Source organism: Monodelphis domestica, chromosome 1, assembly GCF_027887165.1.
Source record: "Monodelphis domestica isolate mMonDom1 chromosome 1, mMonDom1.pri, whole genome shotgun sequence".
Classification (NCBI taxonomy): Eukaryota; Metazoa; Chordata; class Mammalia; order Didelphimorphia; family Didelphidae; genus Monodelphis; species Monodelphis domestica.
Genome location: NC_077227.1, coordinates 49,298,173 through 49,314,314, shown reverse-complemented (window position 1 = coordinate 49,314,314; position 16,142 = coordinate 49,298,173). Strand labels below are relative to the sequence as shown.

General features: G+C 48.3%; 1 protein-coding gene across 1 annotated transcript in view; it reads left to right on the top strand.

Annotated features, from left to right (window-relative positions):
• Positions 1–1,870: 1,870 nt before the first annotated feature.
• SEMA7A (semaphorin 7A (John Milton Hagen blood group)) overlaps positions 1,871–16,142 on the top strand; it is a 67,136-nt gene continuing 52,864 nt past the window's right edge. Inside the window, exon 1 of the mRNA XM_056798766.1 lies at positions 1,871–2,422. Within this exon, the coding sequence (XP_056654744.1) occupies positions 2,194–2,422 (229 nt within the window). The 5' untranslated portion in view covers positions 1,871–2,193. The remainder of the gene's footprint in view (positions 2,423–16,142) is intronic.

Sequence of the window (16,142 nt, the reverse complement as noted above, 5' to 3'; positions counted from 1 at the left end):
TATCTATTAAATAGTTTGTGCTAAGTTGGAGTATGCAAAGACAACAAAAGAAATCACCTCTGCTCTCTAGGAATTTATATTTTATTGTAAGGAAATGACCTATATACTTACAAAGAAAATGAAATATGAATAGATAGGCATTTAACTGAGTAATGGAATGCTGGAAAATTCGTAAATGAACACAGAGGAAATCTAGTTTCTGAGTCTAATGGGGCAGTGAGGAGATGGGGAAAGAGCAAGAGGACACAGCTGAAGGGACTAGGGATCAGGATAGGCTACCTGTGAGAAGTGGGCCTTGAGCTGAGTTTTGAAGGTAACTAGGAGCTCTAAAGAGGCAGCTGGATGGCTCAATGGAAGGAGAACTGGGCCTGGAGTCAGGAGGAAGACCCAAGTTTAAATTTAGCTTCAGATACTAGCTGTGTGACCATGGGCAAGTCACTTCAACCTGTTGCCTCAGTTTCCTCATTTGTCAAATAAGTTAGAGAAGGAAATGGCAAACCACCCTAGTATCTATGCAAAAAAAAAAAACCAAACAAACCCATGGACAACCTCAGAGTGCCATGGTCCATGGGGTCAGGAAGAATTGGACTTGATTGAACAACAAAGAGTGCTGAGGTTGAGATGAGAAAAGAATACATTAGGAGTATGGAGAACAGCCTGTGGGAAGGCCTGGCAACTGGAAATGGAAGGCTATTAGTGGGGAATCAAATTGGCAAGTTTGGGTAGACTGTGGAATGTGCAATTAACCTTGAAAGGGGAGCTGGGTCAGATTGGGAAGGAAGAGCTTTAAAGAGTTTATTACAGGTTATCGAATGTGTCTTCTAAAACTATGTATTCTAAAACCCCACCTACCAAGATAGTTTCTTTAGTGTGTTAGCACTTGGCAGATACTTTGTTAATTGCTTAAAAGTGGCTACAGTGAATGATATGTATGTGGATTATCCCAGGAAAATTTTAATCTCTTTTCCATCCCTTTTGCCCTTGGGCAGAGGAGGCAGTGTAGCTAGAGAGCCAGTTTCCAAGTCAGGAGATTCCTGTACTGCCTAAACCAGGCCAAATCAGCTAACCTTTTATTGCTCTGGGGAATTCTCTAAGGCCGCAGACGTGACTCTCTACATTTGATCTTTGCTCCGGCCCTTCAAGAGTCCTAAATTGGCCTTGGGTTGACACAATTGGACTGACATACAATTCAGTCACCATTTCACGAATGTAAGCTTGAGTAGGGGGAAGGCAAGACTGCTGAGTGTGTGTGTTGTAAAGGGAGTCCTGAAATCTTAGATTTGTTGATAATAATAGTTATATATAAAGCAAGGTGTGCAAAGCCTTTACAAGTATTTTGTTTTATCCTCACAACAATCCTGGGAGATAGAAACTCTTATTGTTGTCCTTATTTTACAGAGGAGGAAACAAATTCAGCAACTTGCCCAGCATCAGACAGCTAGTTAAGTATCTGAGGCAAGATTCGAACTGGCATTTTCCTGGCTCTCTCCATTGCTGCCACCTCGCTGGTGTGGTAACAGCTGTCTTTAGATGGAGCTTTAAAGTTTGAAAATCACTTTACATATATTATCTCTTAGCAACTCTGTAACGGAGACATTCCAGTCAGCATTGTTGCTGGATGATTAGAGATGATTCCGGATTCAAATCCGGATCCAAGTCCAGTGAGGTCTCCATTGCTCCGGAGTCTCCAAGTCACAGCTCCTCAGCCCGAGGTGTGTTGGCTGGAAGAACCTCGGGAAAGGTGGTTTCTCAGCCAGGCGGTTTCCCTGGGGTGATTCATTCATCACTTAGTCCCGGCATTTGGGCATCTCCTGGACTTTAAGGGCGAGGGCGCGCGTGTATGATTAATTTTCCCTATTACGGCTGCGGGGAGAGAGGCGGAGCTTTGGGGTGCGCACGGGACCTAGGCGTCCCGGCGCCCCTCCCGCAGCCCGGGTTACCTGGGGTGGGGGGTGGGGGGCGGACCCTGCGGCCTGGCAGGCTCTCCCCCTCCCTGCCCGGGGCAGCGGGCAGCCCGGGGGAGAAGGCGTACCTCGGGATGGAGCTAGCCCGTCCCTAACTCCGCCCCCAGGCTGGGGGGGGGGGCGGGGGTGGTGTGGCTTTGCTCGCAGAGAGCTGCCTCCAGTCACTCGTTTGTTCGGGTGGCGCTAGCTCTCCAGGCTCCCGGCCCCGCAGCCTCAGCCCACCCGGGCCATGACACCGCCGCAGCAGTGCCCGACTCGGCGCCCTGCTCCTTGGCCGCGGCTCGCCGCGCTGCGCGCCCCTAGGGCCGGCCGCCTCCAGGACCTCCCTCTCCAGCTCTCGCTGCTGCTGCTGCTTCTCCGAGCCGCTACTCCAGCCGTGGCCGCCGCTGCCGCCGTCCCCGCAGCAGCCTCCGGCAGCCACCCCAAGACTAGCCCCCGCATCACCGCAGCCTGGAAAGGTAGGTGCGCGGGGAGAGCAGCAGGCGAGCGCCGGGGGCCAACTCGGGCGGCCGCTTGCTGCTGGGCAGAAAGGGGCAGCGTGGTAGCCAGGGTCGGTGTATGTCCGCGAGTGTATGTGAGTGCACGCGCGCGTGGGGTAGCAGCAGCAGCAGCAGCAGCAGCAGCAGCAGCGCCTGGCAAGCACGACTGCGCCTGGATGAGTGTGTGTCCGAGTGCATCCATGTGTGTCAGCGCCTAGGTCTGGGTGCCCCTGGGCGTGTAAGTAAGTGTATGGCTGTGTGAGGGTCTGCGGTGGCTGTGTGGCAGTGTGGCTCTAGAGGGCTGGATGTGAGTGTGTAAGTCTGTCGGGATGTGTGGCCATATGGGAGTGAGCATGCCGGCGTGCGGTTCCGGTGTGCGGTTTGTCGGTGTGTACGTGTGTCACAGTGAGAGCCTGGCTGTCGGTCTGTCAGCGTGTTCTTGTGTGTGTGCGTGTGCGTGTGCCGGAGCCGCGTTAATGCGGCGGCGGCGGCGGCGATCCCTGGCTGCCCGAGCCTGGAGCTCCGGCTCCACGAAGAGAGACTTGCCCGCAGCAGCCCAAATCTGCAGCGCTTGGGGGCGGGAGGGATGGGGGGAGGAAAGACGGGAGGGAGAGGATATTGAAGCGCCCCAACTTGGGCTCATACTCCTGCCACAAGCACCGGGAGACCTTTCCCGAGCCACTTTCTCCCCAGCCTGCAGGCGCCCCTCCCCGCCCCCCTTCCCCAGCCCCGCCGCCCCTGGCTACAGCGAGGTGGAGGGGAGTGGGGTGCCGGGGCGCCTGCGAGCCTGCCTCCTGCTGCTGCTAGCTTAGCAGCGGGTCAAGCCGGGCCCGGGGGCCGGCAGCTCCAAGCTCTTATTCTGGGCTGCAGAGAGCGTGGCACGCGCCGTTCTCGGCTGCGCCTAGTGCAGACCCCGCCTGCCTGCTGGTGTTCCTTCTCTTGTTGCGGGAACAAAGACCCTTCTCGCCCCCTCGCCCCGCCACGTGAGCGGGGGTGCCCGGCCCCGGGCTCCCGGGAGCGTGTGTGGCTGGCCGAGGGGAGGGAGCCAGGCACCACTTTGCCCTCCAGCTGCACCCCGACCTGCGAGCTGCTTCTCGGGGTGCAGTCCCAACCCAGCAAGGGTGGGCGGGACAGCGGCCATTGGCCCCCTCCCTGGGGTGAACCTCTCACTTGGCAAGGGGGCAGAGGGCTTTTGATGGCTCAGGCTCTCTCGCTGAGTCTCTAACCATCTCTGGATGGTTGAGTCTCCCTCCAGCAGTTTTTCCCGGGGTAGGGGGCCAATTGGAGACTGGCCTAGGGGAGGACATGGCTCCTGGCAGGTGGCAAATAGGATCCTGGGATGCCAGGCTTCTTTTTTTTTTCCCTCCTGGTGTAGCAGTGCCCAGGAACTGTGCGGTTAAGGGAAGATGGCAACATAAGGTTCTGACATTTGAAAGAACAGGGTGGGTTTTTTTTGGGGGGGGTCGGCACTGGAGAAGGAGGAGTAGTGGAGCGCTTTAGACCTAGGAAATCTCTCCCTTGTGAACTTGGGGGCCCCTGCTGGATTTCTGAGTCTTGCCGGAGTTTTGTCCTTCCTACAAAGGGGACACTGACTGAGAGGTGGAGTCCGGGGTTTGTGGTTTTGAGATGGGAGGGGTGTGGAGTTCACTCCCAAATGGCTTTTCTTCTCTTTCCCCTGCAATGCACAAATGCCTCCCCCTACCTGGGTCGGGGTCTGGCCCAGAAATCTTTCATCCCTGCAGTGGACTGTGGTGCAGCCCGGGGCAAGATTTCTGTTGGAGCTCTTTGATGTTGGCCGGATTTGCAGAGGAATGCGGAATCCCAGCTGATAGGCAGGCAATATCTGGGGCAGGTATTCTTAGCCCGAGGTAGTTAAGGGGAAAAAAAAATCCCCAAACTGCGGCATTGGGAAGGAATTTGACTTGCTCAAGGTCACACAGCACATTAATACTGGACCTGACTGGGATGAGGGGAGCCTGGAGAAGAACTGAATGAACCTAGAGGAAATACCAGTCTAGTTTCTAGGGCAGAGCAAGCTTACTCTTCATTCATTCAACCAATATTTATTAAATGCTTTTTATGTGTAGGCATTGTACAAGACATTGGGCTTACAATAAAGCACACAAATCCTAGTATCAGGGAGCGGATGGGGTGCCTGCTTTGTATCTGAAGTTATCTTCCTTACCATTATGAGGAAGGGGGAAGGAGGGAGGTAGGGAGGTACAGTGGTACTTGAGTCAGTGCATCTGGTTTCCATTTCCAGGGCTGCCACTTAATGTCCCTGTAACCCCCAGCAAATCCTCCCTCTCTCAGTGCTTCAGTTTCCTCATCAGTAAAATAAAGGAGGGGTAGCTAGGTGGTTCAGTGCATAAAGTCTGGCCTGGAGATGGAGGTTCTGGGTTCAAATGTGACCTCAGACTCTTCCTAGCTATGTGGCCCAGCCAAGCCACTTAACCTAAATTACTTAGCCCTTACCAATATCCATTCTAAGACAGAAGATAAGAGTTTAAAAGTAAAGTAAAATAAAATGAGAGCATTAGACTAAGTGAACTCAAAAGCCCCTTCCAGTTCTAAACCTTTGAGTTTGTGATTCTTAGAGTCTGGTCTGCAGCTGGGAAGCGGTTGGGGGTGAGGGCTAGGTGGGGTCTGGAGATTGTATTGAACTCAATGAAAGGCTGAGAAGCAGGAGGTGGGGTGGGTGAGCAGATAGTGCTGGGGAGGAAAGACAGCTATGACCTCAAACTTCTCACCAGGGATTAAGACTTCCTCAGGAAACCCCAGGTGTGTGTGTGTGTGTGGGGGGGCATGGAGCCCCTGCATCCTCAGCTGAGGGTATCGGATGACACAGCCCCTTTGCTGCAAAGAGGTCAGGCTGAACTGCAATGTTGGTGGGGAGCTTTCCAGCTCTCTGGTCCTGCCCTGGACTCTGCCAGAAGTCGAAGTCTGGTGCTTTGAATTTCTAAGCTCATGTTTCTCTCTATCCTTGCTCCTTGAGCTGGAGGCGATCATGGTGGTGGAGAGGACTCAGATCAAACTCTGCTCTGAGCCCATTCCTCTCCCTGCCTCCTCACAGATCAGAGTTCTAAAGTGTCAGGACTGGCACTGAGTGAGAAAACAGTCATGTTGTGGGGCCATATCTGTGCATTCTGAAAGCCTTCGGGTCCTGCACTTAATCTCCCCTCTGCCATTAGCATTAGTCTTCCTCTCCCCAGGCTCTTCGTTTAGTTGGGGGCACTTAGGCTCCTCCGTGGGTTCTAGTCAGCCTTTCCTATTTGAAGCACTGATTCCCTGCCATCTGCCCTCCACACCCCAGACCTGACACTCCCAACCTATCTACACTTAGCTTCCCTTCATATTCCCGGCACTTAGTGGGACTTGGCTTGGCGGTCCTGCCCTTATCCTTGCCTGTTCCTGGCACTTAGCTCTCCTCACTCCTAGGGGCTAGGGATATTGAAAGCACTTTTGGAATGCAGGTTAGATAGTCAGAGGAAATCCTCTCAGACAGTTGTGCAAGCTCCTAGGCTTGCTCCCCATCCCCACCTCCTCCTCTGCCCTGAGAGGCTGACTGACATTGGTTCTCCCATGGTTGGTGGCCTGGTGGCCCCATCTTCATGCACTAAAGCTTTCTCATGAAGATAAAGTGACGACTGACGATTGAGAGATTCTCTGAGGCCCTCCTCCTTTAACCCCAGGCAGGGTACCATCTGTTCCCAGACCAATTTCCAGGGTTTGGTTGCCAGGAGTCAGGGAGGAGTCCCCATCCTCCAGACCCTGCCATCGCCCCATCCTCCAGGCTGGGCCGGTTGACAGCTGCCTTCAGGAGACCTATGGGGCATATGGTTCCCAGGGCAGGAGTTGGCAGTGAACAGGATGACCACAGGGAGTGCAGTGGAGAAGCCCAAGGGCCTAAAGTCCCCTTTTTGTCATCAGAAGGAGTATGGCCATCCAATTCCTCATTCCCTGGCTTCTGGTCCTGCCTTCCTCTATCCTGAAACTTTGGCTCCTTCATTCTTACTGTCTCTTTCCCTCGCACTCTCTCTGGTTCATCCCCAATTGAAATAAGAATTAAGAGAGGTAGCAGTTTGTAGAAGAGGCCCCTGTGGAAGCAATGGCCTGAGACAGGATTATACTTTAGGAGTTTTAAGTACTGGGAAGAGGGGATTTTTCTCCCTAGGTATGTGTACCCCAGAGGCCTGAGGAGAGCCCAGAGCAGGAAGGTGTATCAGGAACACTGCCCTTCACAGTGAGGACAAAAAGGGGACCAGAACGAAACAGAATTGTATATTTTAGCCTTTTTTTTTTTAAACAGAAGAAGCAATTGAGATCCACAGAGAATATGATTTGCCCCAGGTCACACGGGGAGGGGCAGAAGGTAGGCAGCAGATCCAGGATTTGAAACAAGGTGCTCTGACTCAAGCTTCCTTTTTCTGGCTAAGATGTTGAGTAATTTCCACTGGTATCTGGACATGGTCAAGCTATGCCCTTTTTTGCAGGGTGCTTAGTGAACTTTCTTGACTTTGTTCCGCAAATATCCCTCAAGTATTGTATCCTAAACTTCCAAATACAAAATAAATCCCCCCCTTTTTTTTCATGTTCAGACCACTCCTCCCTCCCAACAACTTCTTGAATCTGGAAATTTAAGCAAATCATTTTTCTTCTCTAGGCCTTGATTTCTCCATCTATAGAATGGGGAGAATAATGCTTGTCTTGCTCACCTCCCAGGGTTGTTATGAGGATCCTATGAGATAATGAATGGGGAAGTATATTGGAAGAAGAAAATAGGTTGTGCAAATGTGAGGTTTGTCACTAACGGAAGAACTGAACCAAGACTCGGGGCTGGACTGGCCCTTCCAAAGGAGGTTTAGGAAGAGTCCTGTGAGGTGTGATTTTAGGAGCCTTTGTTATTGTGTTTCAGATTTGGGGTTTTCTTGGCAAAGATATTGGTGTGGTCTGCCATTTCTTTCTCTAGCTTGTTTTTCAGATGAGGAAACTGAGGCAAACAAGGTAAAGTGACTTGTCCAGGGATAGTAAAGTAGGAAGTAAATGAGGCCAGATTTGAACTCAGGTCTTCTTGACTCCCTCTATCCACTGTGCCACCTAATTGCCCTTTCAGGGTCCCAGAAGACTCTAAAGCTTCCTCTGCTAAGGTAGGGCCAGGAGCTGGAACAGAGATAGTACAAGCAAGGTTCTGATTGTTCCTATTGATTGCAGCCAGCTCTTAGAACTAGAAGCCTCAAGGTCGAGTGTTGGCTCTGCCACTTAAAAGGAATGTGGTCTTGGGTAAGTGAATTTCCCTCTTTGAACCTCAGTTTCTTTATGTGTAAAAAGAGGGAGTTAGCCTAGATGCTTTCTAAAGGACTTTCCTACTTTAATGGTCTATGAGATTCCTCTCCTCTCTTGCCTGAATCCCTCTTTGGGAGTAGGAAAAGATGGGAATGCTTGGTCTTGGGGGCACAAAAGCCCAGGAAAGTCACTTCCCTTCCAGGCTAGCATGTGGCTGGAAGTCCCTGGGTCTGTCCATCCAGCTGGTCTCTTGGCCCCTTTCCTTGGCCCAGCTTCTCTCTGGAGGCCAAGCCAATTAACAAGTGTGAATTTATTTCCGATTTTGGCCACCACAGCTGGGGGAAGGATGATGCCTTATTCCCAGTGGGTGAGGTGGGGGTGGAGGAGGGAAGTTGTTACCTTCCTCAGGCTGAAGTCACTGTTGGGCCTCCCCAAGCATTAGCATTTCCAGTGGAAATCCTCTAGTCTCCAGGGTATTTATTCGCTCATCTCTTCTGGGAGTGAGCTCTGTCCCTATGTGGTAGGACTTTTTCCCTCTGGGGAAGCAGCCTGACATGCTCCCAAGCTGCCAAGCGAGGGGTGGTGGTGCTGGTGGTTGGTGGGAAGGAGGGGAATTTTCAGTATTTAGTGTCATCTTGTGTGACATCATGGGGAAGGTGAGGTAGGAAGTCCCCCCTACCTGAGGACTTCGTAGAATATTCCCCAGGATTCTTTGGGAGTATCCATTTAGCTCTCAGCCAGAAATAAAGCAGCTCACATTCCTCTCACGTAATGCCTTTCCTTTAAAAAAAAAACATTTTGAGGTAGAGATTGCAAGCATTTCCCCCCATTTTTCAGTTGAAGATACTGAGACTCAAATGGAGGAGAAACAAAATACTTTTCCTACAAGGGGTTCAAAGTCGATTCAACATTTGAACCCAGGTTCTCTCGCTCTAAGTTGAGTATGCCTTCCATTGTATCACTCTGCCTCTTATCCTTCTTTCCCCCAAGGAACAAATCCAAGCCTGCCAGCTCAAGGTCTCTCATTTACCTGCTGCCTGCCCAAAGATAATCTTCCTTCAAATTCTTCAAATGTAAAACGGGATTAGCCATTCCTGCAGTATCTGAGTTTGAAGATTAAAATAGATAATTCGTGTCTGTGAAGCATTTTACAAATTATCAAGCACTACTAAATGGAAAATATTGCTATATTATTCCCTGGGGGGGGGGGGGGGGGGAAGAATCACAATATAATACGGTTGGAAAGATCTTTGAGGCCACCTAGTAGAATTCACGTTTGGACAAGGATTGCCTCTTATGATTGACTTTCTAAATCATCATCCCACTTTGACTTCAAGCCCTCCACTCCCTTCTCAGACAGCCTGTTTACTTTTGTGAAGGAGTTCAGGCATCCATTTAGAGCTGGAAAGGACCTCAGAAACCATCTAGTCCAACAACTCTCATTTTTCCGTTGAGGGAAATGAGGCTTAGAGAAGTCACTCAGAGAGTGAGGAGCAGAGTCAGGATTAGAACCTGGGACTTCCAACTCCAAATTCAGCGTTCTCCAGCTATATCCATGCCTCTAAGAACCTCTTGGTTTGCTGGGTGCTATAGTAATTAGAATGCTGGACTTGAATTAGGGAAGATTTGTGTTTAAATCTTTCATCCAATGGGTGATCCTATTTAAGTAACTTGCCCTCTGTTTTCTCATCTATAAAAGGATTAGGGAACAGTATGGGATAGTGTGAGATCAAGATGCTGAGGGAAATGGAAAAGGAGGTACACAAATCAGCAAAGTAATCAAGGAAGATTTCTTATTTATGTATGTGTTTATTTTTCAGCCCTTGTTTTCTGCCTTAGAACGAATAGGTAGAAGCATGGTAAAGGCAAAGTAATTGAAGTAAAGTGACTTATTCAGGGTCATATAGCTAGGAAGTGTCTGAGGGCAGACATGAATTCAGGTTTTCCTGACTCCAAACCTGGTGCTCTACCTACTGTGCCATCTAGCTGCTCCCTATTTTTTTCATCCTCCTCATTTTTTTTTTTATATAAACCCTTACCTTCTGTCTTGGAGTCAATACTGTGTATTGGTTCCAAGGCAGAAGAGTGGTAAGGGCTAGGCAATGGGGGTCAAGTGACTTGCCCAGGGTCACACAGCTGGGAAGTGGCTGAGGCCAGATTTGAACCTAGGACCTCCCATCTCTAGGCCTAGCTCTCAATCCACTGAGCTACCCAGCTGCCCCCATCCTCCTCATTTTTGAAGAGGGGGAAACAGAGGTTCAGAAAGGTTAAATTGACTTGTCCATGGTCACATAACTAATAGAAGCAATATTTTAACCTAGGCCTCCTAATTCCAAAGCTGATACTCTTATTTGCTGTATCACAGGGCTTCTGTCCCTTAACCCTTCTTCCTTCCCCTCTAAAGAAGAGGAAGCATGTTGCTATATACAGGGTTCTTTTCTTCACCTCAAAAAAAAAAAAAAGGGGAAATATTTCAACCCATACTCAAGGCAGGAAGGACAACCTTTCTCTTTAGCGGGGGCAGATAGCTACCCTTGTAGACCTCAGTCTTTGACTAATCCTGTCATTCATTTCTGCCACACCAGACCTTAGAGATGTTCTCTGCCCTCAACCCTCAGCCCTCAGCCTTCTTCTACCTTTCCAGCCATGACCCTGATCTCCCTGAGCTGACTTTCGGGTACCCCCTGAGATTGCCTTGGATCCTGCCCACCCTCCCTTGTCATTCTCTCTACCTCCCTCCTAAAAGCCTGGCTGGTCAGCGTTGTGTCACAAGAGGAAGACTCTACGCTTCCTCTTGCCTTCTCTGAAGTTACCCATGGTGACATTTCCCCTTTTAGAAATTTCCTCAAAGAGTATTTTGCATGTGGAACTTTAATATGGTCTTGGCTTCCCAATAGGGAACAGGTACCTGCCACTACAGCTGAAGCCCTAGAATCCATGTTCCAGGCATGTAGGGGGGGCAGGCTCCTGAAGGGCCAACCATGGAGTCTCCCGGGTCCTATAGTTCCAATCTCCCCCACACCCATCTACTTTACAGTGTCCTTTGCTTTATGCAAATCAGTTTTGAAAAGGAAGACACATAACTTGCATTTTTTCCATGTACATCTCTGTCTCCTCCCAACTCACATGAAAGAACCCCAACATTTTCCTGGAGTAAGCGTGCCTGGTATTGCTCTCCCCTTCCTTCCCAATCTCTCCCAAGAAGAAATAAGAGAAAATGACTATCTATTCTCCCATCTGATGACTTTTTTTAGAAAATCCTGACTTTCTGTCTTAGTAATCACTCTAAGAAAGAAGGATAAGGGGCTAGGCAAATAGAATACACTGACTTGCCCAGGGTCACACAGCTAGGAAGTATCTGAGGTCAGATTTAAACTCAGGACCCCTTGACTACAGGTCTGGCTCTCTAGCCACTGAGCCATCTAGCTGCCCCGCAGTGTGATTTTTTTAATCCATTATTTCCCTGAACCCTTTGCAGTGGATTTGACCAGAATGCTGGAGCTCCATTGGGAGCTCTGTGCCTAATTAAAATAAAATTTATTAAGCAGGAGCTTAATAACTTCTTGTTGGATCAGGCAGGACCGCAATGGATTGGAGGCTTTCCTTTGGTTCTTATACGATTTCATGGATCCCAGTTCCCGATTTGAGCTGTCCATCTGTTAGCTCTTGCTTTTGCTCCATGTCCTCTTTTTTTTTTGTCCTTGGCTGTGCCTTTGGCTTCCCTTTTGGAGTACAAGTCATGGTTGGTACATGCGCTACAGTCTGCTTACTCTCATCCTTGGGGTCGCCTGCAATTTTGATTCTTTCAAACTTATGGTGATATCATGTGGCATCACTGGGAGAATATTGCTATTGAAGAAGATGAGCTTTTGTGTCCGAGAGCAGCTTCATATCATTGAAAGCTCTGCTTTCCCAAATGAGATACAGCTTTATCTCTTTCTAGTCAATTCAAGGTGTAGTTTATTGTCCATCTCTAGGGCCTGGCTCATTTCAATTCAATAAGAATTTGTTAAGGCACCATGGAAGAGTGGCTGCTACCCTGGACTTGGAGTTAGGAATCCTCCCTCAAACTCTGACTCTCTGGGTGACCCCAGGGAAGTCGCTTAACTTCTCTATGCCTCATCAATAAAACTGATCATTTTCATAAAGCTTTTTAAGGTATATTAAAATAAGCAACCTTAAGGCATTTGTTGACACCTCGATCACCTTTTGCTTTTTGGAGGGATGGTGGTGATAATGCTGCTATACGCTTTCTGGCTTAATTTCCAACAAAAGTGTCAACATTGTGGAAGTGGTTCATTTCTCCTAGTAGTATGTCCACTCAGTGGTTGGACAGAGATCACAGGTTTAGAGTGCTAACATTTTGGTTAATGTTTGTAGCTAGGTCTAATGATGATATGTTAGTACTAATGATATCTGACATTGATCCCTCTTAAAATTTTGCCAAGGATCTTGCATGCATTATCTTAGTTGACTTGTGAGGTGGGTGCTATAATGATACCCATTTAAGAAATAAGAGGCCCAAAGTGGTTAAATACTTTCCCAGCTAAGTGTCAGAGACAGGATTTGAACCCAGGCCTTTTGGACCTATCTAGCACTCTAACCTCTGTTTTCTTAGTTCACAACTGGTGTGATTCTTGGGCTCTGCCACTTTTTGCATCATTCCACCTCTTTGGGTCACTTGGGAAGTAAAAAGGGGCTGCATAGGAATGAGAATCATTTTCTATTTTTAGTGGTTTCCTGGGTTCCTGTGGTCAAAAAAAAAAATTAAAGAGAAAGAAAAGACCACCTACTGATTGGCCTTCTGCTGAGAAGCCCCTCTGCATGCAGGCTGTTGGGCAGCCCATACATCTGTCTTGGGGACCTTTATTTCTCTGATGCCCTTGTTATAGTCTATTCTGCACTTTGACCATTGCATAATTATGGCATTGTATTGCATCCTTCCACATATGTTCCACCCCCGGCTCCCTCACTCAACCCCTCCCAATACCATGACCTCTCTATGAGAGCAGGGATGGGCTATCTTTCTCAGTTCCTAGGACAGTGTCTACCCACAGGAAGTGCTTACTAAATAAATGACTGATGGATGAGTGAGTAAATGAATGAATGAACAAAAGATCTGGGCACAAAGTAATTGTTTTTTTTTTAACACATTTAAACCCAACATAATTCTCCTAAGAAACTTGATGCCTGAAGTGGTCTTGAAATGAGTAGAAGCTGGGAGCCTTGAGGGTTCTTCCTGTCTCTGACCTGTACCCACTCCTCCAGAGTCGCTTCCTTACCTCAGGAGTAGCTATAGAATAAGGGAACAGCTAGGAAGCACAGTGGATGTATAGAGCACTGGCTCTGTAATCATGAGGACCTGAGTTCAATTCTGGCCTCAGACATTTACTAGCAGTGTGACCCTGGGCAAGTCACTTAATGTGGTTTGCCTCAGTTTGCTCATCTGTAAAATGAATTGGAGAATGAAATGGCAAACCAAGCTAGTATCTTGGCAAGAAAACCCCAGATGGAGTCACACCTGACAAAACAACAACAAGGATTGTCTTTTGCTCTGTTGGAATGCTCTTTCCAAGGTCATATACTCTCCCCTAGTTCTCTTGCTTTTGAATTATGTTTTGTGTTTATGGGGGACTGTAGTGCCTTGTTTTCTCCAAGGAGTGAAAACTGGCATCAAGGTCAAGGTGAAGGAATGTGCCTGGGGCTCTCCAACTTGAGGGACCAGGATAGGGAGACTTTAGCCTCCTAGAGCCTATCATTATTAATACCAAGCAGCTTTCTGCTGCTGCTCTGATTAATCTGGGTTTAACACATCAGAACCATCTGGCCATTAGCCAGTCTTGTCAGCAATCTCCCAAGGTTTGGGGGATGGGCCCCTCTTGGTTATGTTGCAGATGTCCAGATGAACTGACCATCTTCTGGAGAAGTACTGGGAAACCAGAGGGCAATCTGGGAAATTTGCTTGATTTATTGATTCTCTCCCATGTGCCTAGTATTGTGTTGAGCCTCAGTGGAGGAAAATAAAAAGACATGAAGTCTATCTATTCTTTGGGAGCCACCATCTATGTTGGGGGTGACAAGATTCACCCACCTGGAACAGAGAACACAGGACCCAAACTCTATCCTGTTTCACAGGAGGAAGGAGAGATCAGTGTGAGCCTGAGGGGACTCACTGGAGAAGTAGAATTTGAACTAGACCTTGAAGGGTGGATATAATTTGGTTAGTCATTTCAGGTGAGAAGAGGAGCAAAGACTCAGGAGGTATGATCTTGGCATAATGAGGAAACAATGAGTTGGGTGCCCTGTTTGTAACAGAAGGAGTGCGTTGGGAAGCCATGAAAGATGAAATTGGATAGATGGGATGGAATCAGATTATGGAAGGCCTTGAATGCCAACAGAGAGAAGCTTTGTCTTGAAATACTGGGTTGCAGGGACCCACTGAGGTTGCATGAGTTATCCTGACCAGTGCGAGGTGGTAATAGTTCAATTCAACAAACATTTCTTAAGCACTTCCTGTATTCAGAACACTCTGTTATACCCCAGGGAAGAAGCAAAGTTTAGGTAAGATGGAGCTTATGATTTCATAGGGAGAGAGGACACAGACATGGATAATTATAATACATAATTATGGTAAATGTAGCTGAGCAGTCTAAGAAAAGTGTTAGGTGATCTGGGAAAGATGTGGTTGGAGAAATGGAGGAAATTCATTACTGGTTGAGAAAATCAGGGAAGTCTTTCTATAGGGCATTTGAATTGAGCATCTAAGGTACTGTGAGAACACTGGAGGAAGGGGAGCTGAGGGAAAAAGAGGAACCCTGGGGGAGTAGCCTGGGCCAAGGCACTTAAATTCATATGTGTAGGAGATAATCATCATTGAGGTTGTTTGACATGTGGGGTCCATGAAACCGAGTAGCCTGTGAGAGATAAGAGCGGAAGGATGGAGTGGAATTTTGCCAGATAAAGAGGGCTTTGATAACAAGCTCAAGTAATTAGAACTTTATTTAGTAGACAGTAGGGATCCATTGAAGAGCTCTGAGTAGAGGAGAAACATGGTGGCACATATCCTGGATTGGAGGAGAGAAATAATGGAGGAAGGAAGACCTATTAGAAGATGTTACAATAATCCAAATAGACTAATGAGAGTCTCTACCAGGGTGATGGCCATGGGCCAGGAAGGGGCATGTGAGAGACTGTGGAGGAAGGACAAGGATGGGCAACTGATTATATATGGGAAGAGACTTTTCTTCTAAGGGAAAAGACAAAAATAACATCAACTTGGTGAATGTTGGTGTCCAAATGTTGGTGACCAAAACTGTAAAGTTGGAAAGAGGATGTTGGTTAGGAGAAAGGAAGTAAGCTGTTTGGGATATGTTGAGTTTGAGAGTTTGAGGACATTCAGGTAAAGACGGGCTACAAGTAGTCGGATGTGTGGGTTTGGAGGTCAGGAGAGCTGAGGGTTGAAGATGATAGATTTGGGAGCAGAGTCCCACTAGGGTGGGGCGACTGAGGGCTTTGGCTCTGGGAGGTTACACCCAGTAGGCAGTGCTTTCTCCACCCAGGTGTCTAGACACTACAATCCCATTACTTCAAGATTTAAAGTAGTAAACTGGTCCAATCCACTCAGTAAAATCCTGCTTCTTATATGCCTCCAGAACCAGTACCCCCATCTCCTGGTGCCCATCTCCTCAGGCATTCTTCCTTCCTTCTCCAGTCCCTGAAGGGCAAGGGCCAGTCTCTCTGCAACATGGGCCATCTCTTCTGACCTGAGTGCACCCATGGTCAGACTAGCCCCAGTACCAATGCTGCCAGTAACCTACTGCTGCCCCAACCTCACTGGTTTTGCCCCAGATGAAAGAATCCCTGAGTTACATTTCAGTTTTGTGAAACATCTTGGTAGAAGTGTTAAGCAACGCCATGTGAGTGAATGAGATTGGCAAGGGAGAGAATGGAGAGAGAGAAGAGGATGGGGACAGAACATTGGCAAATACCTGTCTTAAGGAGTTGGAAAGAGGCTGAAGAAGCAGAGAAGAGAGAAAACTTAGAGAACTGCTAGTTAGATCTCAACAATATATTAGAAAACAAGGCAGGATAGTCCCCTCCCCCCCTTATGTTTACTACCATATTTTAATGTCTCAATTAAATATGACTCCCTTTGCCAGAGATAGTAATGCCTCGATGATGTGCCAGACCTCCCAAAGCATTAATGTAACCAGTACTAGCCAAGGACCAATGTTCCCTTCTGTGGCTGAGACTCTCCTCTCCCTTCTCTCGCCTGCCCCTGTCTCTGCCTCAAACTCCCCCTCTCTCCCCATCACACAGGGTTGCTGTGGCAATCACTGGCTTCCCTTGAATGTTCCTCCTTCTCTGCATTTGTTTTGTCTCCTCTGCCAGAGCCACGGACTTGTTTATCTTTTGG